The following is a 27,345-nucleotide window of genomic DNA, read 5'->3' as shown; positions in this document are numbered from 1 at the left end:
CCTTTCCTAAACCCCACCCCGGAGAACTTGCTGCTTTTGCGGAAGAAGAACTGAAGCTCGTTCTGAGCGAACGGCAGACTTTTTGCTAAGAAGTTCTCCTCCCGCCCCCCCCCTCCCAATTATCTTTCGCTACCCAAAGCGACAAAACTCGCCAGCAGAAAAGCCCAACCGAGCGCACTCGCACCTTCGTTTGATTCGACTCGGGTGGAAGGGGAGGGGGGGGAGGAGGAAGAGAGTTTGCTGGAAGACCCCCGTAGGAAAGCGAGCAACTCCACTTCCAGCCAATAAATCTTGCCCGGAGGAGCGGCAAAAAAAAGGCTCAGGAAGCTTAGCTTACCTCCTCGCCCTTCTAAAGAAAGAAGAAAATAAGGACGCGGGGGGGGGGGGAAGAGACAAAGCAGCCCAAACACGTAGCAGTGGAAGACAGACGCGCCGGTGCGAGGAAGGGAGAGCGAGCGAAGCGGAACGGAGCGAAAAGGGAGGAAGAGACGCGCTCGCAGCTCTGCCGCCGCCGGGACTTCGCCGCGGCGCTTAGCCAAGAAGCCGCGCGGCCGCCCAAGCGCCTCCCGCGTTCAGCCGCACTTTTTTTCCCTGCCGCGATTTTCCCCCCCGCAAGCCCTCCGCTCTCCCTTTCATCGGAGCCGGTTTCCCTGGTCCTCCCCGCATCCCTCTCCGTCCCCTCCCGTCCCTTCTCCCCGTCTCTCTTTTCGACTCCCCGCTCTTCCTCCAACGCCTCTTCGAGCGGCCCCTCTTCGAGTCCCCTGCAGACCTCGCTAACTTGTGGCTGTTGTGATGCGTATTCCCGTAGATCCCAGCACCAGCAGGAGGTTCAGCCCCCCTTCCAGCAGCCTGCAGCCCGGAAAGATGAGCGAAGTCAGCCCGGTGGTGGCGGCAGCCCAGCAGCAGCAGCAACAGCAGCAGCAGCAGCAGCAGCAGCACCAGGAGGCGGCGGCAGTAGCGGCGGCGGTGCCCAGGCTTCGCCCGCACGATAACCGCACCATGGTGGAGATCATCGCCGACCATCCGGCCGAGCTGGTCCGCACCGACAGCCCGAACTTCTTGTGCTCCGTGCTGCCTTCACACTGGCGCTGCAACAAAACTCTCCCGGTGGCATTCAAGGTAAGGAGAGCTGGGCAAACCTTCATCAGTTTTCCCCCACCCCACCCCACCCTTCACGGTGGCCCAAGGCAATTTCCTCCTGGCCAGGGTAAGGGACAAGGTGTCAGAGGCCGGTGTGATAGGTTAAGGGCCTTGGCACCCACTGCAGGCAGTTAGGGGGATTTGTAAGTGTTGGCTACTATTCTCCTGGAGCACCTTAAGTAGCACTGAGATAGAACTTTCCATCAGCTGGGAATTGCCCATCCTACAGGTACCTTGGCCTTCTGTTCTGGGGTGGTGGTGGTGGTGAGTAGCCTTCACTATATGGCCTACTCCCCACTGCCTGTTTTTAAGCCTTCCTTGTTATTGGCACAAGTCTGCTTCTCACTTTTCCTTAAATCCTAAGAAGAAGGAATCCTCTCCTCTTCCTCCCCTACCTTGATTATTGCAGCGGCCAAAGGATCTTTCCTTCTTAAAGAAAAGTGCAGAAAAGTTTGAACACAAATTCATCTCATGCCTTTAGGAGAGGACTTGTGGTCCCCTTTAAAATAGGAGATTTGTGTCTTTTGGCACATCAGAAAAGGAGGCACTGTATATTTGTGGCGGTAATCAAGGAAAACAGAGGTGTCCTTAGCCTTAGTCCTTAGTTCTCCAGTCCTCTGTTGGCTATTAGTTTCTTTACCATCTAGGATGCCTGTTTATAGTTCTTGATCAACATTTACCTCCCTCCTATTAGCTCCAGACTGAAGTTCATTGGCTTATTATTAGCAAACCACCTGGTAAGACTAACACAAATTAGAGCGATGTATTAATATATACAGAGGGCATTTAAAATAAAATGACCCCAGGTGTTACAAAATGTTTTCCACAAATAATCATAAAGATAGGTTTCATCTAATTGACCATCAGGGTCAATTAGACGCTCCAAGACATCAGGCAAAATCTCTGGGTGACACTGGAGCTATTCTTTCCAGAATGAAAGACCTTGTGGGGGTGGGATTAGACGTGTTTCGATCCTTTGGTTCTAAGCATCTTCCTGGCCCATCTTTCCAATGCCATTTTAACTTTCCTTTTTTTGTTTGTTTGTTTAACTTTCTCAACCATAAAATGGGTGCCTGTTCTAGGAGTATTTTGAATTCATTGATGTTGATCTAAAAATGGATTTGAGCAGACGTTTCATTGTGGGAGGTGCCTCTTTTGCATCTGGTCGTGTTTGTTGTACCTCTCCAGGGCATTAGATAAAAAGTTCTGCTGGAAGCTGTTTAGACATACTTCTTTAATAGAAGGTGTTTTGTTGATTTGTGGAGTAATGAGGATGAAAGAATCTTTAAAACTAGTGACAGAAAGGGAAAACTGTTGATTGGGTCTGGGTGGGGAGATTTCTGTTGGGGAGGGGGAGATTGTGTTGGACTCCTGCTGGGCAAATTAGGAAGCATTTGCCCAGAAGGGTGGGTTTGAGGTTTTTGTTTTGTTTTCATTGGGCCAAGGCAAAGAAAGTCAATATTTTTAACATGAACACAGATCAGTGAAATGCTATTCAGAATTGAATCAAGAATAGCTTTGCTATTATTGTTTTTACAGTATACTCACACTTAGAAAACATAGAATGTTTTCTCCATTTTCCTTTGTCATGTATCCATTTTTTCCTCAGCTGCATCTCCTTATCTGCACTACAGATTTATGCCACTACTTTTCTTCTTTCATGGGATGACTCTTGTCTAGTAGAAAATTTGTTTATATGTATGTATATGTATGTGTATGTATGTATGTATATGCATGTATGTATGTATATGCATGTATGTATGTGTATGTATGTATGTATATGTATGTATGTATGTATATGTATATATATATATATGTATGTGTATATATATATATATATATATATATATATATGTATGTGTATATATATATATATATATATATATATATATATATATTTGTTTTCGTAGATTCTCGCGGGTGTCTGTATGTGTAGGTCTAGAGTCTCGGGTTTCTTCCCGCGTTCCTTTCATCTTCAGAAAGTTGTGGCGACGTTTCGAAACGTCGAAACGTCGAAACGTTTCGAAACGTGTCGAAACGTCGAAACGTCGCCACAACTTTCTGAAGATGAAAGGAACGCGGGAAGAAACCCGAGACTCTAGACCTACATATATATATATATATATATATATTCATAAATGATAAACAAGACATTATGGAGCTATTAGGGAAACAGTTAAGTTTGTTTTGGGAATTTAGCTCAGGCTTGTATTTGTTCCAAATATGCAATGACCTCTCCAGTTGGAGATTCCTGGGAATAGTAGCTAAATCACTGAAGACTCTAATATGCCATGTGGTCTTATAAATGAAATTCTGTATTTTAAAACTGGACAAAGGTTTCAGTTTAGTTCAGTGGCCATCCATTAAAGGATGAAAAATGTTATAAGCTGAGTTTTGAATTGTGTGTTGGAAGGGTGATAGATCTTTCCTTATCTGAGTTCATCGACAGCTTGGGTGCAATATGTAGCCATGCCTAGAATCACTGAGAAAGAGAGAGATCTTCTTTTAGATCTGATTATAGTGATTATGTATTATAACTTAGCATGGTAGAAGCTGCAGCTGGCAAGCTGAAAAAGCATTCAGAACTCTTGCTTGGGTGTTTATGTGTGTTCATGCATACAAACTTGATTTCTGCTTGTATATTTGCCAAATATGTTCAAGGTTTCTCATCTCAAATGAAAAGCCTGTGGCAGGTAGAGGGAAAGTTTCTTTTTTGTAATAATGTTGATGTGTGATAAATTACACTGGTATCATAATTTTCACCCATGGAAAATAAACATGCTCCTTTCAAATTATTACTGCCACCTGCTGAGTTTTAAACATTAGGGATGTAATGTGATAATCCAATCTTATAATGCTAATATAGAAGTAATAGTATCAGTGACATTTAATTAAGAAGCCAACCCAGTATAATGTCTATACTATACACCAGTATCGATTTGTGGTGATCACAAAGACACTATACAAATATATGCCTATTTAGTCTGAACAATCAAAAAAGGTTGTGGTACAAAATATAAAGGCCTATGTTCTTAATCTTTTGCTGGTTAATTATGATATGCAAATAGAAAATAAAGCAGTACAATTTGTTTGTAACGTACTGCTGCAGATAAAGACCATACTGGAAAGAACATTTGTAAAATAAAATACTGGTAAAAGTTTCCACTAAATAAGTTTCATAAAAGGATCTGAAGTTATTTGGGAGGTAGATTATTCTGAAAAAAGCAAGGCATGATTGCAAATACATGTATTAATTACAGGATTTAAAGTGATTGCTTGTATTAGCTATCATGTGATCAATCCACTTCAAAGGCACATAATATATAGAAGCTTCTTGGAAAAAGGAGCCTTGTAAGCTACATTGGTTTTAATAGTAGTTACTGAACTGCTTACAGTTTTGCTGAAGTATGATTCAAGTATCAGTTGAGGGAAATGGATTTACTTATAAAAAGTCTTTAATTGGAAAATAATCCCACATAGTAATAATGAAATGAAATGTCAGTTGGAATGCATGTTGACACGATGGTCAAAGACATCATCCACCATGGTTAAATTTATCTGAAGCAGTGGTTTGACTGGAGGCAAATGTGTTTATAAGATTTCCAGTATTACCTTGAAATGTTCTCTCACGTGGCAGTGGGGGGGGAAGGAGAGGGAGAGAGAGGTGGGTAGACGGCTGCTTTAGGTTCTGCATTGTTGAAATTGCATTGGTCAAGCATTACTGAAGATCATCTTTATATTTGGGGGCTGGTTGAAGAAAAGTACTGAATTTATAAAGAAATAAGATTGTCTAAACATTTCTTTTAGAATTTTCAACAATATTTTACTTTTTTTTAAACTTTTTTACTTTTACACCCCCCCCCCAGGAAAATGTGAACATTTTAATATCATACCTTTATGTAATAAATTAAGAGCTGCTGAAAAAAAAACAGCTATTAAGTGAAAATTGTAACTGTTCCATAATATTCACATGGAAACAATGTGGTCATCTTCATCCATCCACTTTCCCATGAATCATTCTGTATAGTGGGGCTGGACTAGGAATCCAGCATTTGACCCACTGGTAATGTTTTAATGTTTCTTTTAGGGGCACTAATTATGTTTTCACAAAGACACTGCGTCCATTCATCATATCCCTTGCTCCAGAGAAGCCTTATTGGAGTCAGTGGGACTTTACCAAAGTAAGTGGCCGAAGGAATGTAGTCAGAATTATTAGTTATTCAGGTCTCTACATTTTTGCTGACCTTGATGTTGCCAGTAGTAATAAAAAGCTTGTAAGTTAAAAATAACAGGCAAAACAATTACATTTGGTGTGAAGTAATAATGCTGTTACTAGTATTGCAGCTATCCAGGATATTTCCATTTCCATCAGACCCTCAGTTTTTCAGTTGATTTCAGTAGCCTCAAGCAAAAGTCCAGAACATGAAATGCAAGCAGAGTGCTATTTTTATTATTAAAAACACTGTAATTCAAATAAGCTACAGCAAAGACTCCAAGTTAAAAAAAACCCTTAGCTGTACTTTTGACTGTTTAGCTACATAAAATTATTTTAGTAATGAATACTTTATATTAAATTCAAAATGTATGTTGCATTTTATAAAAGATACCAGAGTATACAGTTTTACAGTTACTGCCTTAGAATACGTTTAAAACATTTATTCAGGATACTTGCTCAAATAAGATTTTTACATGATATATAGACTATTGAAGACTAACATTGAAACAGTTCAGTTTTTAGTTCTCACCTTGATCATTGGACTGAAAATGACAAAAGTTAAAATAGCTGAAAAAATATAATTCTGCAGGGTTTTAGCAGACTGCTAACTGTTATCACTGTTTTAAACTATAATATAAAATTCCTTTCATTTCTAGTGTGGAAAATGCAAGTTCTCAAAACATGGTAACTTTGGAAATTATGTATATAGAAAAAATATATGCAAGAGGCTAAGAACAATGCTTGGGGCTCAGTTGGAAGTGTGCTCTCATGATTTTTATTTTTATTTTTATTTTAATCCCATTTATATCCTGCCCTTCTCCGAAGACTCAGGGCGGCTTACAATGTAAGCACAAACCAATGTGCTTAGCATGATGCTTTAGGCATGCTGTATTTCTTAAAAACAGCAGTACAGATTGGATCACTAAATGGATTAATTTACACCTAGTACATTTTACAACATGAAGGAGAGTATATGACATGTAAATTCTAGATAACTGTAGAAGCACTCACTATGTGTGCCCTAAAAATCTTATTTACCGTAAATAAATTACTTTTATGAAGTAGCTCTGTTAAATTATTGGATCTCAGGTACATGGAACAGAACCAATTATGTATTTTGTTGAGATGGCCTTAAGTCGCTTTATTTTCGAAAAGTTCATTTCTTCCGTAAAGACTGGGATGGGGTGGGGAATATAAAGAATGGGATTTGAGACAGTCAGAAGATCCTAAGATTTGTGGATAATTATCATCTTGTGGAGGTTTTTTCCATGAAGAGTTTACAGTACATCACTTCTTCTTGCTGGACTTTCTTGCTTTAATCAAGAAAGGATTCTGGTCTTCTACCCATGTTTTTAAAATGCCTAACAAGAGAAAGTTTTTCTTCCCAAAGTCTTCTCTCCCCAAATCTAGGGTTGGAGATGTGAACTGCCATCTCTGTGTATGCATGTAATAGGACTTTTATGTTTGCCTCATTTTCTGTGGCTGCTGTTCTGTCTCCATATTGCTGGTCAGCTCCTCCTTCTCATATTTGCCTACAATAGGAGTTAACTGTGGTGGTGGTATGTGTGAATATATTCCATATAATAGGCTAAGGGGCAGATCTTTCCAAAATACATATAGTAAATCATTTTGGGTTTCTGGATACAATAAAGTAACTATATTTTTCAAGATGGTATATCATCATTGGGGCTAGTTGTGGAAGCCCATGATTCACTTTCAAGTGAGCTATATTAGAATAGAATAGAGCTGGAAGGGACTTTGGAGGTCTTCTAGTCCAGCTCCCTGCTCAAGCAGGAGGACCTATACCATCTCAGACAAGTGACTGTCTAGCCTCTTCTTAAACATCTCCAGTGATGGGGCGCCCACGATTTCTGGAGGCAAGTTGTTCCACTGGTTAATTGTCCTCGCTGTCAGGAAGTAGTGCTTTTCTCCTTGACTAGTTTCTATCTGTTGTTTCTTGAACTGCCCTCTGGTGCTTTTATGTATAATGTGGCCCCCCTCTTCCTTGTGGCAGCCCCTCAGATACTGGAATACTGCTATCATGTCTCCCCTATTTTTTATTTTCTTTAGACTAGCCAAACCCAAGTCCTTCAGCTGTTCTTCATATATTTTAGACTCCAGGCCTTTGATCATCTTAGTTGCTCTTCTCTGAACTTTTTCCAGGTCTCAACATCTTTTTTGTGATATGGTGACCAAAATTGGCTGCAGTATTTACTAGGGTTTTATAAAGGGGTACTAATACCTCAGGGACGCGGTGGCTCAGTGGGTTAGGATGCTGAGCTTGTTGATCAGATGGTTGGCAGTTTGGCGGGTCGAATCCTGAGTGCCGTGTAACAGAGTGAGCGCCTGTTACTCGTCCCAGCTTCTGCCAACCTAGCAGTTCGAAAGCACGTTAAAAAATGCAAGTAGAAAAATAGGGACCACTACAGTGGGAAGGTAACAGCGTTTCGTGCGCCTTTGGCGTCTAATCATGCCGGCCACATGACCACAGAGACATCCTCGGACAAGTGCTGGTTCTTTGGTTTTGAAACGGAGATGAGCACCGGCCCCTAGAGTTGGAAACGACTAGCACGCATGTGCGGGGGAACCTTTACCTTTACCTTTTACTAATACCTCACGTTATCTTGATTCTGTGCCTCTGTTTATACAATGCAGGATTTTATATTTTATAGCTTGATTCACTTTTAGCATTAAATCTAAGTTGGGTGCCAAGTTTGCATGTTGGATCTAAACTTTAAGTTTAACACTTCAACTTCAACTTCAACTTCACTTTACTTTACTTTACTTTACTTTACTTTACTTTACTTCACTTCACTTCACTTCACTTCACTTCACTTCACTTCACTTCACTTCACTTCACTTCACTCATGGCCTCGTGATTTTTAGTCGGATGTCTTCACCACTATACCCAGTGCTTTTTTTTGTAAAACAAAAAGGTGCCGGAACTCACACATGTCATACAACCCGCCTTGCCTACCCTACAAGGTTCCATCCAAAAAAGGTGCCGGAACTCCGTTCTGAGCGTTCTATGAGAAAAAAAGCCCTGACTATACCAGACTGGATCTAAGTGTAGAATGCTATTAACAACAATTCATTCTTTTCAGTTATATATGTCGTAAATAATATTTGCATTGTTATTGTCCAGAATTACAAAATAGCTCTGGGGATAGTTTGAGAAATTAGTAAAGGGAGATGTTCGACTGGTTCACTTTCCATTATAATAACTGGTGCAGAAAATGTATCTCTGGGTTCCACTCTGGGCCTTCCACATTCGACTGAAGAAATAGGAGATGCCACAGATGCAAATACGTAACCTATGTGCACTTTACATTATAAAATACTGGTTCCATTTTGCAACTGAGGAGTATTGACCTTCAATGATAAAGTGGGACCAGATAGCATTTACAGAAATAGTAGTGCTGCTAAGTATGTACATAATTATTTTTTCTCACTACTCTGCAGCTAAATTTCCTTTTTTGAAATAATTGAAACAGCAGGGTATACAAGGGGTGCCCCTCACATAAATTAAAATTGTAGCACCTATAGTGCTTGTCTTTCACAAGGCAAGATAACTACAAAGTTTTCTTTCTTCCATACCGAGAATGTAATCTCCTTCTTCTTCACAAAATCAAATCTTTTTTTAACTGCACAATTTCTTCTAATAAAATAGAAACTCACCTTGTGTGCCCTCCCTGGCTTAAAGTGTACCTGGATGCATGATTTGGAATCAAGCAGGGGTGATTTAATTCCTCCTTCACAGAAGTTATAGTTATTTGGGTTCCTTGCTCCCATTGGTCGGAAGCGCTTGTGCCAGATGGTGATTATTGGAAGTCCAATAATGTGGAACACTTCATAGGCCCGCTGATTTCAGCAGGAGGTTACTTATGTATCTATGACTGATTTATTCTTTTATCATCAGCTGAATTGATTCCTAGATGCTTAATCTTGAATCTGTTTACATCCTTTGGAGCCTTATGCTAAAATCATGAATTCTAAGTTGTTCATAGTGTTTCTGAAATATATTTAATGATGAAAAATGCAGCCAAAAAGCAAAATTGAAAATAAAATCTGTCAAAGATACACTTAGTTTATTGTCATTTCTATGGTTGTATTGGTTTCTTAGTTTACAAAGCTATTTGCAATATTGAAACAGAAGTCCAAAATATTGTCAAGTGTTTTCATCATGATTGTGTACTTTATTTCTGGAACTACAGAATTGAAAGTGTTACCTTATAGCTCTCTGAGATCACAGTTTAATATATTGTGATAAATGCAGATTCCAGAATCCATAAAGTGTAGTTCTATAGTCTAAAAATGCAAAATACTTAATTTTAAATGTGAATTAACATTATTTTCTACATTTAGAATAATTTGGTGCTGTTCTGTTTGGTTCTGTAGATAACCCTTTATAATAATAAATAGCCTAAGGAGAAATTACATTGCAGAAACAAAATTGACAATTTAAACTGAGGTTGTTAAACATTTAATATAGTTCTCATATTTTTCAATGTTTTTCCCATGATGATAACTAGAACCTTTTTCTCTTCTTTTGCTTTGTGTTATTTAAAATAAAATTAAACAGAGACTTATTCCATGAGTGAAAGTTGGATGTGAAGACTATAATGGAACACACAGATGTAGGGATCTGAAGAATCAGCATATTGTCATGCAAACATTTTCTTTCCTTTAGAATTAAAGCATGGGAGGTCACCATTTTATCTATTCTATCCCATGTGGTTTCTGGAGGTATGCTGAGTTAGCAGTCTTGGAAAGCCAAGATCCGCTTTTAACCATTTTGTGGAGACTGTGTGATGATATCATACATGTGGGAGGAGAGGGGTATTGGGGAAGTTAAGCAGTTTTTCACTGGTTGTTTGATATATTTATTTTAGGGTTTACACTACTAAGTTTTACACTGAAAAGGCAGACATTTGCACTGCTTGTTTTTAAAAAAGCATGATCAAGGTGAGTTCTGACGGCTGCAAAACTGTGATTTGGCAAATTCATATCAATTTGACATCACCTCCAGTGTTATGATTGCCAATGCTGTGGCCTATTGCTGTAATATAGCAATTGAAGACTTGGTATTTATAGCAATAGCAATAGCACTTAGACTTATATATCACTTCACAGTGCTTTACAGCCCTCTCTAAGTGATTTACAGAGTCAGCATATTGCCCCCAACAATCTGGGTCCTCATTTTACCTACCTCGGAAGGATGGAAGGCTGAGTCAACCTTCAGTCAGTGAGACTCGAACTGCTGGCAGTTGGCAGACTTAACCTGCAATACTGCATTCTAACCACTGGGCCAGCCCTATTTAACTATGGAAGCCTCATGAGCAACAAACCTGAGAAAATACAGAGTGGTCTTAACCTACCAGTTCATCTTGTTCAACTGTTGCATGCATTTGGATTCATGTCTATTGCAGGCAGCCTATGTGCATAATTTATGCTGTGGAGTAGAAACTAGAGTGCGATATCCAGGAGGAGGCCACTGAATGGCTGCTTCCTGTCACAAATGTGCTCAGACCTCAAGGAGTAGATTCATAATCATTTGAAAAATAATGGCCATGATTGGCCTGAAACTTCCCCTCTTCTGTTGATACAATGAAAGGGTGCAAGTAACCTTAACTACCAAGCATTTAATTCAGAGCAATTAAGAGATTACTGTTATGTCTTTATTGTCATAGGTGGTGGCTTTAGGAGAAGTTCCTGATGGGACAGTGGTCACAGTCATGGCTGGAAACGATGAAAATTATTCTGCAGAGCTGAGGAATGCTTCGGCTGTAATGAAGAATCAAGTGGCACGGTTTAATGACCTGAGATTCGTTGGCAGAAGTGGAAGAGGTAAATAATTTCATTATAGATTTGTTAAATGTAGATAGGTTAGATAGGTTAAATGTAGGCTGCAGCATTCTTTAGGCTTGGTCACCTGCTACAGGGTTGTTTTCCTATGTATGGATGGTTGGATGAATGGATATGTACTATATATACAGTATCTGTGTGTGTCTCTCTGTGTGTATTATATATGAAAGGAACAAAGGAAGGGAAAAGAAAAGAAAAAAAGAGAAAGAAAAGAGAGAAAGAAGAAATCTGGATTCTGAGGGGAGATTGCTTTCTGATATCAGCAAATGGGCTAAAGTAAGGAAGCATGATGGTGTTTCCCTTTTGGTACAGAGTTCACTTTGCAATTTTTCACATATGGAAATGATGAGGAAAGAAAAAGAATCTATTAAATGTGTTGGCAGATCCAAAGAACAGTTAGGTAGTCTTAGTGGATTCAGTGAATTCTTTTCAAGTAAACATGCATAGGATTGCAGTCTTAATGATAAAAATATTTCCTGGTTCTAGCAGAAAAGTTTATCATATATGTCCCAATTTTCATATTGAGTGCTGGTTTGTTTATAAACATTCTCCTCTGGTTTTGATATAATTGACTTTCTGTGAATCCATTCAAACTACTTTCTAAATAAGTTGTGAGCAGAGAAGTTATCCTGCTTTTCTCTATCAACTTTTTTATTCAATTTGATGAATTTAATTTAGACAGTTTTCAAGGGAGGTTAGGAAGTTGAATGTTCTTGAGGTGGTATGATTCTTTTGCATTTATTTAATTAGGAGGAGGCCAAGGGATGCATATCTGTGATTGTGTGAATATACTCTTCTTCCTAAGCAGTTTGCAGTTTCCATGGCTTCTCAGTCTTCAATTACATTCTAAGGGAAAACTTCACAAGGTATCAGAAGCCTTCTGTGGGTCTGTCTCAGAAAAGGTTGTCTCTGAAAACCACTAAGGGGATGTTAATTGTACCTATTTGTAAAGGTTTTATGTCTAGATTTGACCAGCTATATAAATGGGTTAAATAAATACACAAAAGTCTTCTCCATGTCATGTTCTCTGTTACTGTAGCTCGAAATCCAGAGGGAAGCATAGAAGGAGGCAGAAACAAGATTGAAGATACTGGTGGATAGGCAGAGAAAAAATATGTTTGCAGATATCATATAGGTGAGAATAGGGGGAAATGTAGAGGACCTACCTTATTTTTGTATTGAATATATAAAACAAATTTATACAGCTGTCCATTTCAGTGACTACATCACTGATTTAAGGAGTTAGTCATTGCTCTTACAGAAGGCTACCATCAACCCCAGTATTGCTTTTATACCAGTAAGACTGATAATCATTTCTATTTGGAATTCTGCTAGTTGCAGGAGAAATGAAGGTAATAGTTAAGTGGATAACTTAAAATAAGCAAACAAAATCTTTAAAGACAGCAATATTTGCTCACCACATTGCATTAGTTGTAAATAAATTTTTGGCTCAAATTAAAATTTACTCCACAACACTACCTGAAGCAAGAATAGTGCATAGCTCAAAGTAAGGAAAACCTTGCTAGATTTGGCATCTGACTTATTCCTCTGGAGAGGGTAAGGGCTGGCTACACACATTTAAGTAAAATAGACAAATTTGAGGGCACCATTCAAAAAGATAGCATGGTCTAGTAGCCTTGTGTTTATGAGGAAGACTGCTTCAGCATACTGTTTGCACTTGAACTCAGAGCACTCTGGATCCAGTCTTGTGTTCTGGCCTGCTTTAAAAGACATAGCCACAGACTCCAAACTTCCTCAACTGAGGCAAAGCAAAGCAAAACAAAAACAGTTACATGAAAAGAGAAAGCTCAGAACTTTCTGGATGTGTAATTAACACAAATGCAAATCTGGGAACAAAGGCATGATTGTTCATAATCAGAATTTCAACCGGTATCTTAATTCTTTCACTCCGATTGCAGGGCATTGCTGTTCTAACCCCTAGCTGAAAATTTTATTTTTAAGAATGTGGTCAGTACTTTATGCATCCAGGCTGATTTCAATTCTGAATGATAAAATACAACTTCAAAGATAATACAACTTAATAAAAAAGATCACTGTCTTTCTGGATAAGAAGGAAAGGCCTTATACTTTTTATAAGATTTTCTTCCCCTTTAATAACATTTTGATATTTTGATTTGTTTTTATGTTGATTGATTATACTTGAAAGATCTCTGGCTTGTAAAACATGATGGTTTGCAAAAAATGTATAGTGGTTCCATCATATAATTATTGCTGAAAACAAACATAAATAGGATGGAACATGTGTGTTCCAAAATTCAATGGTGGAAAAGGTTTGCCCATCTATCTCTCCCTCCCTCCTTATCTTCTTTAACTGTCACAAAGAAAATGAAATCAATCGGTAATTAGAGAATCATCATGATTATTCCCCACAGTTACATACCATCAGTGAGAAGTTTACTCAGATCAATATGAGTAAAATCTAGAAAAAGTGATGGTATACTTTACAAACTGATTAACATATTTATTCAAAGAAAAAAAGAGGGTGCATGCAGTTTTCCTACATTAGCTTTCCACGTTTTGGCTACTTTCCCAAATAGCAAATTTTATATTAAAAAAAGAAAGAAAAATGAAAGAAAAAGAAAGAGAGAGAGGGAGGGAGGGAGGGAGAGGTGGAGGGAGACAGACTTAACTACTTACAGACTTTTCACGCATGGAAGATGAAGAAAGCTTCTTTTGATGAAGTGTAATTATGTCCAAACAGAGCTGACCCCCTCCTCCTCTATTTCTTATGATCTTAACAGAAGAAAGTAGGGTATTTCCTTTGAAGCAGCTGGGATTTGGGAGAGGATCCGAAATGCTAGCTGCATTTTGCTGCCAGAGGCAGGATGGAGAAATTGGTCCAGACTTGTCTCTCAGACACAGAGCAGAGAAAAAGAAAGAAAAGACTTATCATTTGTGAAGGATTTTTATGATACTGCTTAAAATAGCAGGAAAGGAAACAGTAGTAGCAAACAGGAGCTCATATGATCTACACACAGCAAGAATGTTCTTGGCTAAGGCAACACCGTATCTGGTCTGTGGTAGCCTTGTAGCCAAGGTCCAGGTAACGCTACTGAAACATACATGCAGATAAAAATCAGACAAGGTCAAAGATGAGAATTTACGCCAACTGAAGAACTTTGTTCTGGCAATCACAGATCAGATTGCTTTGAAAAACCATCTCGTTTTTTAAGGACAGGCCCATTGGTAAGACTCCAAAGGACTCTGCTGCTCTCACTTGACTCAAAGACAAAGGCAAGAGGGCTTTAAGAAGAGCCAACTTCTAAGAAGGGACCACTGCAGGTCAAACAAACTTTGAAAATACAAAGCATGTTAGTGTTTTTTTTTCCTATTTGGTGGAAATCGAATGTCCACACACTCTTATGTGTTTCTAATTTTACTTCTTTCTTTTTCATTGAAGTCACAGTCTAAATTATCAGTCGGCTTGCTGAGCTGTTTCTGGTCTCCCATATGTTCCTTGTTTATCATGACTTCATCATTTCTCTAACCTCACATGAAATCCTCTTCTGCATTTTTATCTAATCTAGCTGTGTAAAAACTTAGAAAGGCCTGCTCAGCTGTTTACCTACTGCCCTGTGCCATCACTAACTTCTTTAATCACTTTATCCGCTTTCAGTTGCCTGATCTGGTCTTTTGAAGCATATTAATAGTTGCAGAAGGAGAGAGGAAATAGGAAGGCAGCCAGAGAAGCTGGCAAATTCCGTAAGGCATTTCTAGTCATGTGTTATTTCCTGTCGTCAAAGGAATACATTTCCCCCATAGTTATTTATCAATACACTAATATGCACCTCACCCTTTATTCCAGTTATCTACTTCCTATATTGGCTTTTTCATATTATTTTTAATTCTGCTGTAATCCAATATTATTTACTATTCATACTTCAGTTCAGAGAGAGCATGTCTATAGGGAGTCCTCAATGTACAACCATTCACTTAGTGACTGTTTGAAGTTACAACAGCACTGGAAAAGTGACTTGTGACTGTTTTTCACACTTACAACAGTTGCAGAATCCCCATGGTCACATGATCAAAATTCATATTTATGACGACTGCAGTGTCCCGGGGGGTCCTGTGATCGATCACCTTTTGCAATCTTTTGACAAGCAAAGTCAATGGGGAAGCCAGATTCACTTAAAAACCATGTTACTAACTTAACAACTGCAGTAATTCACTTAACAACTGTGTCAAGAAAGGTTGCAAAATGGTATAAATCTCACCTAACAACTGTCTTGCTTAGCAACACAAATTTTGGGCTCAGTTGTGGTCATATGTTCAGGAATACCTGTGCTTAGCAAATCTGGTCTAATTTCACTACAATCAGTTACTTTCTCTAGAATGATTATATGCTCTTAAACAGAGGCTCCATCCCCATTGACAGAAATTCATTGGGTAACTTTCCAAGTACTCATTGAAGAAAATTATGAGAGTTAAATAAGCCTGGTTAAAGTTTTGGCTTGGATAGCTAGGTATAATTACTTAACTGCCCAAGAGACCAAATTGTCTCTTTCACACACTAGGGTAATGTTTTGGCCAGTGGGCACATCAGGAATTCTAAGAACGTGTCTTGACTGTCCTAATTCAGTAGCTGCAGTGGAAGGCTCTTCAACCACAAAACATCCATTTCCAAACAAGTAACCGTTGTGGCCAAAAGAAAAGTAATTTTCTCAAGAATCATGTAGAAACAGAATTTGGGTAGATTTTTAAAAACATAGAACACAGATAAAACATTTATTCACACAACAATTCAAAAAATCGGAAGTAAATATTGATCTGTACACACAGAGAGACACATAAAAAAATACTAAAGTTTTCAACATCCCTTCTAACTGTCCCTGAGCAGAATGTTCTCTACATCTTTCTATATGCTTTTGTTTGTTTGTTGTGGAATGGAGCACTATTCAAATTGTTCTAAGTGATAATATTTTGATTCTTAAAACGTTACAGCCATTCTTTCCATTTAAGACCCTAACAAAGAATGAAAATAAAATGGCACTCAGGGCTGGTGTTTTGCTTTGCAGTAAGTAAACTTTCCAATTAATAATCGACAGGCATCAGTAAAGACATCCATAAGCTCATTAAAATTAGAATATATATTAGTGCAGCAAAGGAGACATTGTTCTAACTTTGTTATTTTAAGTTGTGGGATACATGCATGCAAACGTTTAAGATCAGAGTACTCATACCTTAGTCATTTCTCTGTATGGAAAGTGATATATGTGCTAAGGCAGTTTCTATCTTATCTAATGTCAGTTAAATATGTCAGTGACAAAGAGTGAATAATATGGATATTTTCTAAAGCAGCACTACATCCTAAGTAGCGAGGTTCATATTAAATCTCTAAAAGGAATCATTTGCTTTCAGAAATAATGTTTAATGATTCAGAGGAAAATGGAAAAGTCTGGTGGTAAAAGAATATTGTCATGATCCACAATTTTTAAAATTCCAGTGATTTAAGGATTAATGCTCACAAAATGGTGCTGTGCTTCTCTCTGACTAGTTTGTGCTTTTTATTTTGTAAGTGTTATATATATCCCTAAGGATCTTAAGTTACGAGAAACTCATTCTGTGAAGCTGGAGTAAGGTTGGCTCCTCTTTTTGCTTCCGGTTCAGTTTTTAATTTTTCTTCCCATATGCAAGGCATGGGAGGGAAAACAGGGCAGGCAGGTTAAACGATTGGTCTAAAATCACTGTGGAATGATGGATGGAGGGACTTAGAAACTGCACCCATTGCAAGACTTGGTTGACTTAAGATTTTTCCAGCTTCAGCAAGGACGACTCCTAGTAGCTGGTATGAAAAAGGCCTCTATAGTCAGATTACCCCTGGTTAGTGATCTGTGCTTGACCCTGTCCCAAGGGCTGTAGAATTGTGCTTCTAGTTTTCTTTAAGTACTATATTTTGATGTGGTAGAATATAGTAAAAACACACCAGGTATCTTCCTCCTAGCTAGCTTAATTAAACAGATTTTCTTGTAGATCCCCACAGAACCTGAAATCTGAACACAGGCTTCTTTGACTTTATACTGACCTGTTCAGATATATTCTCAAGAAGCATCCACATTATTTTAGTGCCTTATTTCTAGAATTGATTGGTTACATTCTGTACTCCGAAAATATTTTAAGCGATGCCCAAAGGTACTATTATAAAGAATAAGGTACACTAAAATTAATACAGTCTAAAAACAGGGAAACGTTCAAATTAATGTCAGTGAATTTGCCATGTCAAAGGCAAATCAGATAAATAACAGTTTTCTGCCTTTTTCAAACAAGGATAGTGACAGCTGACGTCTTTCACAAAGCATCTATTTCTGTCTGCTCTCATATTATGTATTTTTAAAGATCACAACAACCCTCCCTGCCTCTGAGTAGATTTTATGGCATAAACTGTGCTGTGGTAGTCAGATGGATTGCCCAAGCATGTCAGCTTGCACTGAGAACAAGCAGGCCTTCTTTTTGTGTGTGACTGTTACAGTGGAAGTTTACTATTCTCTCTTTTTGGAGTAACATTTCTCCAAATGTTCTGAAACCACATGGGTGATAATAAATGATGTGACAGGAAGGTTTGAGAACTGAATGAGACAGCAACAGACCTGTTCTGTATTACACATGCGTGTGCCTCTGCACACCCACACATACCACTCAGTCACACTTCCTGTTTTGTATTAGACTTTGAAATAATGTATTACATTTAGTGCTGCTACATATTCTTAACATTTTGTGTTTTCATTAATACCTTTGTAGTTCCATGAAGTGGGATGGAGTAGGTAGAAACCCAAAGTCCCTAGATGGCTGTGTTTTTTTAAAAGATCTTTTAAAGATTCTGGTAAAGCAGGAGGCAAAGTGAGCCATAAGCCATGAGATAGCTGACTGTTGCATTGAGTCACTTTTGTACGCCCACCTCTTCCTGTCTTGAAACAGTTTGCAGTTTTGACTATCTGAAATGATTAACAGTTGCATATCTCACTGATTAAAACTGTCAGTGACTTGCAGAACAAAGGCCACAGACTTCCCTGGGTAAAGATTCTGTCTGTTCTATGTAGGCCGTTTTCCGTTTCCTAACACTTGCAGAGTTGCAGGGCACCACATCCATCTGCAGAATTTCTATTATGGTAATTGGGATTTTCAGAGGAACATACATTTTGTGCATTTAAAGCACATTCTCACCCTGGGCAGATAGTTTGTTTAAGGTTTAATAGCTGGAATATCGTCCAGGGAAAGGGGGACGATCTCTCATTTTCTTTGTGGATTATATCATTAGCTTCCTATTACCACAGGCATATTGAACGTAGGAAGCCCTGGCACTCTATTATGGCTCCCAGAAGTAATATATATTAGTTCTCTGTATTATGATAAAGTCAAGTTAAATGATAAAACCATGTGAAGTCAAATATAAAAACAGCACATTCCTTTCAGCTAAACAGCAGGAGAAAGTGAAATTCTCAGTTGAGCAAATCTCCCTTGCAGTAAGTGCTGGAGTAGAATTTGGCTTTCTGTGGAGGGCAAATTATATCAGTCCAGTCCATATGTCATGTCCTAACTAATAATAATATGGCTTGATCCCTATTGCCACAGGCATGCTGCAGATGTTCATGGCCACTGCAATTCACATTCTGTTTGTTAGGAAGAGAACTCTTTAGCTATGTTCATGAGATCCAAATCCAGGCATTGCTTGCTCTTCTCAAAGCTGAGCCCCTGATGCAATAGAAAGCTGCTGTGCTGCAGCATAGCATCCTGTGTACCCACACAGTCACATCTCCATATTTGCTTTGAATCCTAAAGATGTAAGAATGCCTTTGGTGTTTGAATCTGACCTTCTCTTCAGGAAACAGTTTGATCTTGTGGCTTTTTTGCAAGCCAGTTTCTTTCAGGTAGCAGCAACCCAGGGTCTTACTTCTTTCCTCATTATCACTCTTCTTCACTTTGAGTATCTGCTATATGACTTTGTTCCTCTAAGAGCGTGCAGATAAGTGTGAATGTAATTGGCCTCATATGTATTCACTTAGTCCATCGAATTCTATAGTTAAAAAAACAGATTATTTGTATGGAAATTTGTCCCTAATGTACAATATATAGTTCTGTACATTTTACCTGTAATTTTTTCTAATGTTTCCTCAATGAAACTAGGTTGTTGGATATGCAACATATCCAAATAGATATTACTTTGGACTGAATTTTGGAGATGAAAACGATGAATACTAATTAGGTATCATAGTTTATTACGGGATGTTTCTCTTTAGAACCTGTCCTTTTTAGTTCTTTTACATTTTTAAAATATTAATATTCTCTCTAATTTTTTTCTGACTGAAACAAAAGTGAACTGAATTCAGTTAATTCCATAGTTACTTTTTAAAGTTAAGACTGTGGCTGATACAGATCTTTTAACATCAAGGAAGCTTCCCATATCCAGCCTTCTTTTCTTGATGCAGAGCTCTGGAGAACTGAACAGTTATTCATTATTTTAGTGGCCTTAGAAAGACAGTGGTTTGCTGTGGATTTTGCTCTTCCATAGCTTTAGTTATAAGGATTAATTACAGGGCCCTTAGCAGTTGTAGTTATTTTGTATGTGCGTTTATTTATGATTTGTATGTGGCAATACTATCCCAGCTATTCTCTAAAGGTCAAGGAAACATACATATTGTGTTCTTCTACAAGAAGACCTGTCTAGCTATCTAATGCATTTCCTTCTGTGTCCTTGCTTATCTTTCTTTGAGGCCCTGTGATGTGAGCCACAATGCTGTAGAAATACATGCACTCAGCCTATTGTGAGAATTTTACTCTTAGGTGATTTATTCAGCAGTTCCTACTTCTACAGGTAGAGCCGTGTTCCATCCTACTCTTTTCTACCTGCCACAGTGGACAGGGTCTGTGAAAAGACTGTTCACACCTTAGCTGACTTCTTCCATTTAGTTTCTGTAGAAACTAAATGGAAGCATCACCTTTGATGCTAGCTATACATTGCAGCACTAAAAATTATTACTTACAAGCAGTTTGCTCTTCAAGCAGAAATGTCCGTTTCTTGAAGAAGATATTGCGTCTAATTATTGCCACTACCTTATGATCTGATATAAAAATTCAGATTTTTAAATTTGTGGTACTTGGCTGAATTTCACAATTAGTTGGGGGAGCAGATACATATTTCGTTGCTCCACTCCAATTTAACATTTTATGAATGTTTTATATTTTTTAGATTTCATGCAAACATTTCTATAGTGATTTCTATTTTTTCTCCTTTTTTAAACAGGAAAAAGTTTTACTCTGACAATAACTGTCCTTACAAATCCTCCGCAAGTTGCTACATATCACAGAGCTATAAAAGTGACAGTAGATGGACCAAGGGAACCACGGAGTAAGTACTACGTTCTCTATTGGTGATCTAGGATACAGTATAGATAATCTGTGGAAATAAATAGCTATTGTTTATTTTCAGTATCTAGATAGATTCTTCACCTTGCACATCCAGCCTTGTTTCTCAAGTCTTGAGGCTTGAGGCAGCTAGCTGTAGTATGCAAGTCTAGAATGTAAGTAAGCAATCCAGGAATGAAATTTTTCATTTTTGATTATTTATTTGGTGTCTCATGAATTTTAGCCTGAAGTTGTGGGTTATCTTGCCTTATAATCTTCTAAAATCAAAATTACATGGATGACTTTTCTCACAGTTTGATACTTGAATAAAGTGTTACTCGTGGAGTTCAGACTAGCCTTTTTTCTACTAGATCACCTTTCTTAGGAGATTTCTCCACTGTGAATATAATTTGTCAAAATCATCTGGGCCTTTCATCACAACATAGTTAATAATTATTACAAATCATTTTTTCTTGGCAATTTTTGTAAAACATCGTAAACAATCTAAAAGTGGAAACCTGATCTCCAGTTTTCTGTTGAATTCAGTAAGATATGGAAATTGCATTTTGTATCTCATATCTGAAGGTTCAGGTTAAATGTTCATAATATTGTATTCACATTGTCTCAAACTGCCAAGTGGGCTTTAGTTCCAGAATAATATCCAAATGTTAATATGTCTTTGGTTATTTGTATACTTGAAGGTGCCAGTTTTCAAGATCTGAGTGAACATGGTCAAGATTTTATAAGGATGTAGTATTCAGGCATATGGGGGAGAAAAAGAACATCCTGATTTGTTATTTAAGAATTTTTGCCCTCTTTTTAAAGCATATTTTCAATGTAGGTGTCTGCTGATCTTACCACCCTGAAAAATGAGATTTTTCTCAGCACTGAATTTGTGTTCACCACCAAAATAAATACAAAGCACCTAATACCACAATGTATTACTAAAATTCTGAGAACGTAATATATAGTTTATATTTTCTCCATATATAGGATATTTGGGTTTAAATTTGATTTATACTTTATACAAATATTAGGCTCAATACCTCTTCGTTCTCCCATCCCTCCACTCATTATGTGCCAGTTTTGGTACTTCTTTCCTATTTGTCCTAATCCAGAGATTTAATTTCTGAACCAGAGACTTAACAAACTCATCAATTTTGAATATTTCTATTCTATATTTAGAGCTACAGCTACAGCTACAGCCATCCCAAAAGTAAGTTATAAAAGATTCCCACAATAAAATCTCATTTGTGTGTAGTATCTAAGTCAAAAATGATATGGTTTCCTTATAGTGCCATGATCAATGATCATTCTTGCCCTAACTCTTGAACTCTCTATGGTCACTTCTGGAAAGCCAGTGAGCCCTCTGGGGTAAGGTAATTGTTACTTATTTCCAGTGTATATATCCCACCCCAATCCTGTCAGATTTTGAGCAGGCAACAATAAGGTTAAATATTTAATATAAAAATGTATAAATAAGAAAAAGCAACTAAGAATAACTCAAGGCAAAAACATGTTCAAACAAAGAAGCTTTAACAGGTTTGTTAAAGATAAGAAGGATTGGGACCAATTGTAAATATCAGTTTGTAACTGATGATGAACAATTGATTGAAATAGAAATAATCCACTACTGTACTTTTGGACCAGTCAGTTGGACCAATTGTGTTTCTGGGTAGGGACTGTCTTTGTGAAAACCTGTTTCCTGTCCCCACTCCATGAATCCTATGCAAAGAGGGAAAACTCTGGAGCTGACCATCATTCAGCCCAAGTTTTTTTTTCTTTCAGACAGTTAAATGGTTGAAAGCATGGATTATTTTTTTAACTTATTTTTACATTGCTTTCAGAGTACAGCCCTCACTATCTACTATAACATAAATAATGAAAATGAGAAAGTATGAATAAAAACAAGACAAGAGTGGCAGAAAAACTATTAAAGCAACACAAGCAAAGAAATAGGGATAAGACAGTAAAATCTCAGTCTAGCATATCTCAAACTTAGTGGATACATAAAACAAATTAATCAAATCAAAATAACAGGAGCATCAGCTTTCAGAATATTTACTATTTTAAGGAGACTAGAGATGGGAAGAAATAGAAATTTGCTTGTATCTGCAAATTGGTGATATGTTAACATAAATCTCCCAATGAGACACCCCCTCCCCCCTAGTGATTTCACATTAATAACACGGGAGGCACGGGAGGCAAAATGAATTTCCCATGCTCAGCAACCATGGGGTAAATTTCAGAAGCACCATCTTCTCCTCTCCAGCTAAACAACTAGGATTGTAAATGCTTTAGAACCTGGTCGCTATACAGATGGATACCATGGTTGCTGTGGCACTGAAAGTCACTAGGGAATTTATGAAAGCCATCTAGGCAGGCTCACATAGCTAAGATGAATTGGATCTACATGATTAGTCTCCTTGAAGATTAACCACTTGGAGTTCAAAATCCATTAAATCCTTTGTCAGAAATGATTTCACTGTTTCTATTATTAACACAGAGGGGATGATCTCATTCCTTATTGCAGAATTCAATACCCTTTTTCACTCCACCTGGAGTGAAAGGAAGTAAGGAGCCAGGGATCTGACCTGAGCCCTCAAGAGTTTGGCCAGTTCCTTAACGTACAGAAATTGAAAGTATATTGGCCAACCAATGGTTAAGATAAACCCATAGAGTTCCTCAGTCACAGTGCTCTTCTGGTAAGGTTTTTGAACCCAATATTTTGACCTATTGCACACACCTAAATTGCACTTTCAGCAAAGAAAGCAACAGACCACAAGCTGAATGGATGAACTGGGGAAGTTGTGTATACTAATTCTTTCCAAGTCCAAAGTTCTGGAAAGACCTATACATTCCACATAAGATCAAAAACAGCTATTATTAAGATCAATTGATTTTTTAATGTTCAACCAGCAAAATAATATAAAGGGGAAAAGGCTTGACTAAATTGTTATGGTGTTTACAACAGCTAGATCTCCTGTGTGACTCAATATTGTAGCTAGCAGCCTGTTTTGTAGAGTGGAAACTGACTAGCTGGAAGAGAGAGAGTTGGACACAGACAGTGGTTGTTCCTGTCTTTCCTTTGGATGGAGTTCCAGGAAAAAGAGTAGAATATGAGGCCTTAAAAGTGACTTGCTCGCAAGTTGAGTGGATGCTAATCTTAACAATACTTTACTGTCCTTGGAAGCTTCTTATAGCTACTGGTAGTTAGTGCACTACTTCTTTCCTTTTTGGATTGCTTATTGTGCTGTATGGTTGAGCAGGTAGTATGTGTCTACTTCTGTTGTATATCATATGCATGTTCCTTCAGGAGTAAAAAAATATACTTGCGAGAAAGACAATGAGCTTTGCTATGACAGTGGTTTGGTCATGTTCCAGTCATTGTTGTACATTGTGCTTTTTGATGTGCACAGTCAGACCTGGTTAATCCATCCTGGTTTATCTGTCTGCCTTTGTCTCTTGGAAAAATTCAATTAATAATCAGTGCCATTTATAAGGCAAATATCTTGATAAGACAATCTTAAATCCTTTTTTGTGTTAATTAAAAACTAAGGTTGTTTGATGAAACATGCTTGTATTTAAGTTAGAGATTAACTATTATTTGAAGAATAACCACATTAATAAAAATTTGAATTCTTCTAAAAGGATCATTTCAGTCATTTGCTTGCCTTTGATGAATAAATGATGGTAAGATCAGTTTTATTTTCTGAAATATTACAGAAGAGCAATCCAGTTACTACTACTTCTTATTGTTATCCTTATTTTTTCTGATTAACAATGAAGAACTATTGGAAACCCTTATTTTCTCAGTAAATATAAAGTTTGCTTGCCCATGTAAAGTCTGTTGTCATTATATAGCACAAGGCTTTCCTGTTTACTTCATTAATCTACTAAATTTACTTCTATTGAAAAAGGCTCTTCTCTCACATGCAACTGCTAGCATTTTATTGACTTTGAAAGAATGTTGTCCCTTGTGGAACACTAACAATTTTTGACATCTGGAATTAATTTATTTGTTCCCATTTGGAAATCTGCATGGTTATTCTGATATACCTTTGAAACAGGAAATTTCTAAACAGGCAAGGCAATTTCTGAATGTGGAGAAAAGTTAATTTGGCCATCATAGCAACATGTGGTAGTCCAGCATGGAAGAAATATTTCAACAAAAAGACTTCCATGTGTAAAATATTGCTAGGAATGTTATGTGCCAAGTAGTACATCCTTCCATATGAAGAAAAAAATTACAATGACACTGGAACTCCTGGCATAAAGCATCTTTCCACCTACAAAAGGCTACATTTTGATCTATAGAATTTATTTCTTGAAAGATATGCTTTGGGCACTGAACCAAGTTCCCTAAGTTTCGCAGTTGTAAAGAACTGGCTTGTTCTCAAAATAGCTGGATATATAAAATATGACCAAAACAAACAAAACACAACTTTATATTTAATATTGTGCTGATTGATCTACTTGTTATTCTGTTTGGACCAAAAGAGAAAAAATAATGACTACAGCAGATCTTTGGCATATCTAATTTATCTAATAAAAAGGATTTATTAATAGGAACTTCTAGATCCTTTCCTCCCATGATTGAACATCTGAGCTAGAGGCATGGTATGGATGACAAGGGGTCTCTATATTTTACCCAGCTTCCTAAAATACCTAATTTCACTTTTTAATTAAGATCTTGCTTAGAGTTCTGGGCAAATGTGGATACCCTGTAAGTGTGAGCTGGGCCCAATGACTACCGTAGAACAAATCCAGTGAATTAAGTGTGAGAATTCAATTGCAATAAAAAGGGTTTATTATTATCTTCTGGATTCCTTTTTTTCTAATTAGCATTTCTTGTTCTCATTCTTTCTTTTGTTTTTCATTCAGTCTGGTATAGCCTGAATTTTTAGTTTTCTTTTAAACTACTTTTTTAATGAAGTGTCTCAATAATTGTTTGGGTTGATTCAGCTTGAATAAACTACTGTTTAAAGCTCCATCTGGGATAACAATAATATATAAGAAAACCCAGTACACTGTGTCAACAAATGATAGTTTAAAGAAAAGGAAAAATTTACAGAAACAATTTTAAAACATGATTCAACTTGGACAAGAGCAATTTCATACCTCCACAAACTATCCCATCTAAATACTTTTGTGGAAAAATATGCTACAATTTCATTTCCTCCTGAGAATTCCAAGACTAATTTTCATAGTAAATTGGTAATTAATCATAGCAATAAATTAGTTCAGTTGACACTAACAAAACACAAAACTAGGTAAATGAGGCAAATTATCAAGCCTTTTTAACTAGGAATTCAGATAAGGCACATGCGTCAACAGTCCCCCTCTATGCCAGGACCTGCATTTATTTTACTGAATGTCTGAAGCATGTTATCCTGTTCCTCATTCTTGCTCTCTCTTTCCCTGGCAGCTGAGCCAAGGCTTGTCACATCACAAACAACTTCTTAATATACACATCTGGCGTTGGCAGTTGGACCAACTTCATAAGAGCACATGATCATCATTCATTACAAGATTAAAAAATACCCCATGGCATCATTGATGTTTTTAAACTTTGATCTTTTGCCGTTGTGATTCATCACAGTTATAAAACTCCTCTTTAAAGAAATACAGACGATGACTTATTAGAACCTTCATTCTAAGTAGCATAAACATAAAGTTGTGCACATCTTTACAGAATGTCAGTTCCTTGGGCTGCCAGCTTATCATTTTAAGACATGACATCATGCTGAACATCATGAATTTGTAAGACTTGTTTATAAGAAAGAAACTTTGACCTTCTCTTGGCAAGTACAGGGAAGAAAACAAATGTTCTGTGACTTTCATTGGTAAATGGGAGCAGCAGCTCTGAATGTTCACAGATTAGTTTCTGGTTCAGAGGTAGGCATTAATTGAAGTTGCAATTGTTTATCTTGGAAAATTTTCCCTGAATTTTTAGATTCTTTAAAATAATCATTTCACTCAACTGCATGCCGCTTTAATTTCTGTGTTCTATAGCTGTTAATGTGGGATACCTAGGACATTTTCTATATAATGTTGATCTTAATATATGCATCTAAAATGGTACATGTGTACACCTAACACGTAGTGAGTGAATTCAGTGAGTATGTATTACAGAGAACTAATATTGGTTGCAAGTTCCAATTGTATGAGGACTATAAACTCAGCTGTCTGTATAACTTGCGAAATGCTGTTATGCAAGTTTAAAAAACTAAAAGACAGAATTGAAAACTCCTGTCCTTCAGTTGACAGTTATTTATAGGAGCAAATTTCATTTTCTATTTCTGTACAAATAATTTGGAAGTAAAAGATGACTTCTGTATCGTCTACACATTCATGGTCTGCCTTATTCATTGCTTTGTAGCTTTATGTTCAGCAATTGCATTCCAGGGATTTCCTTTGCTTCCTCTGTTTTTCTGTGGAAAAGATGAATGTCCCGAAAAGTTTAAGTTAAGTTTAAGTTTATTAAATTTTTATACCGCCCTTCTCCCGAAGGACTCAGGGCGGTGAACAGGGCATATAATAAAAATACAAAAGTACAAAAGTTAAAAAAGAATTAAATTATTGCCCCAAATAAAACAGTAAAAATATACAAATATTAAAACCCTAAGTTAACTCCCCATCAGGCCAGGCCAGCTTGTTCAAATAAATGGGTCTTTAACCCGCGCCGGAAGGAGTTGAGAAAGCATTTTTCTGCCAGTTTAAGGCCATATTATTTGCAGTATGTGTGGTTTAGATAATATGGT

General features: G+C 37.4%; 1 protein-coding gene across 2 annotated transcripts in view; it reads left to right on the top strand.

Annotated features, from left to right (window-relative positions):
- The first annotated feature begins 295 nt into the window (after positions 1-295).
- Positions 296-27,345, top strand: part of RUNX2 (RUNX family transcription factor 2) — a 181,713-nt gene continuing 154,663 nt past the window's right edge. For both annotated transcript variants that reach the window (XM_081322925.1, XM_081322926.1), the window contains exons 1-3: positions 296-1,119; positions 11,047-11,203; positions 20,481-20,585. In XM_081322925.1, the coding sequence (XP_081179051.1) occupies positions 793-1,119; positions 11,047-11,203; positions 20,481-20,585 (589 nt within the window). In that variant the 5' untranslated portion in view covers positions 296-792. The remainder of the gene's footprint in view (positions 1,120-11,046; positions 11,204-20,480; positions 20,586-27,345) is intronic.

Source organism: Vipera berus (assembly GCF_964194415.1).
Source record: "Vipera berus genome assembly, chromosome: 1".
NCBI lineage: Eukaryota > Metazoa > Chordata > Lepidosauria > Squamata > Viperidae > Vipera > Vipera berus.
This window is presented reverse-complemented; position numbering and strand designations above follow the sequence as displayed.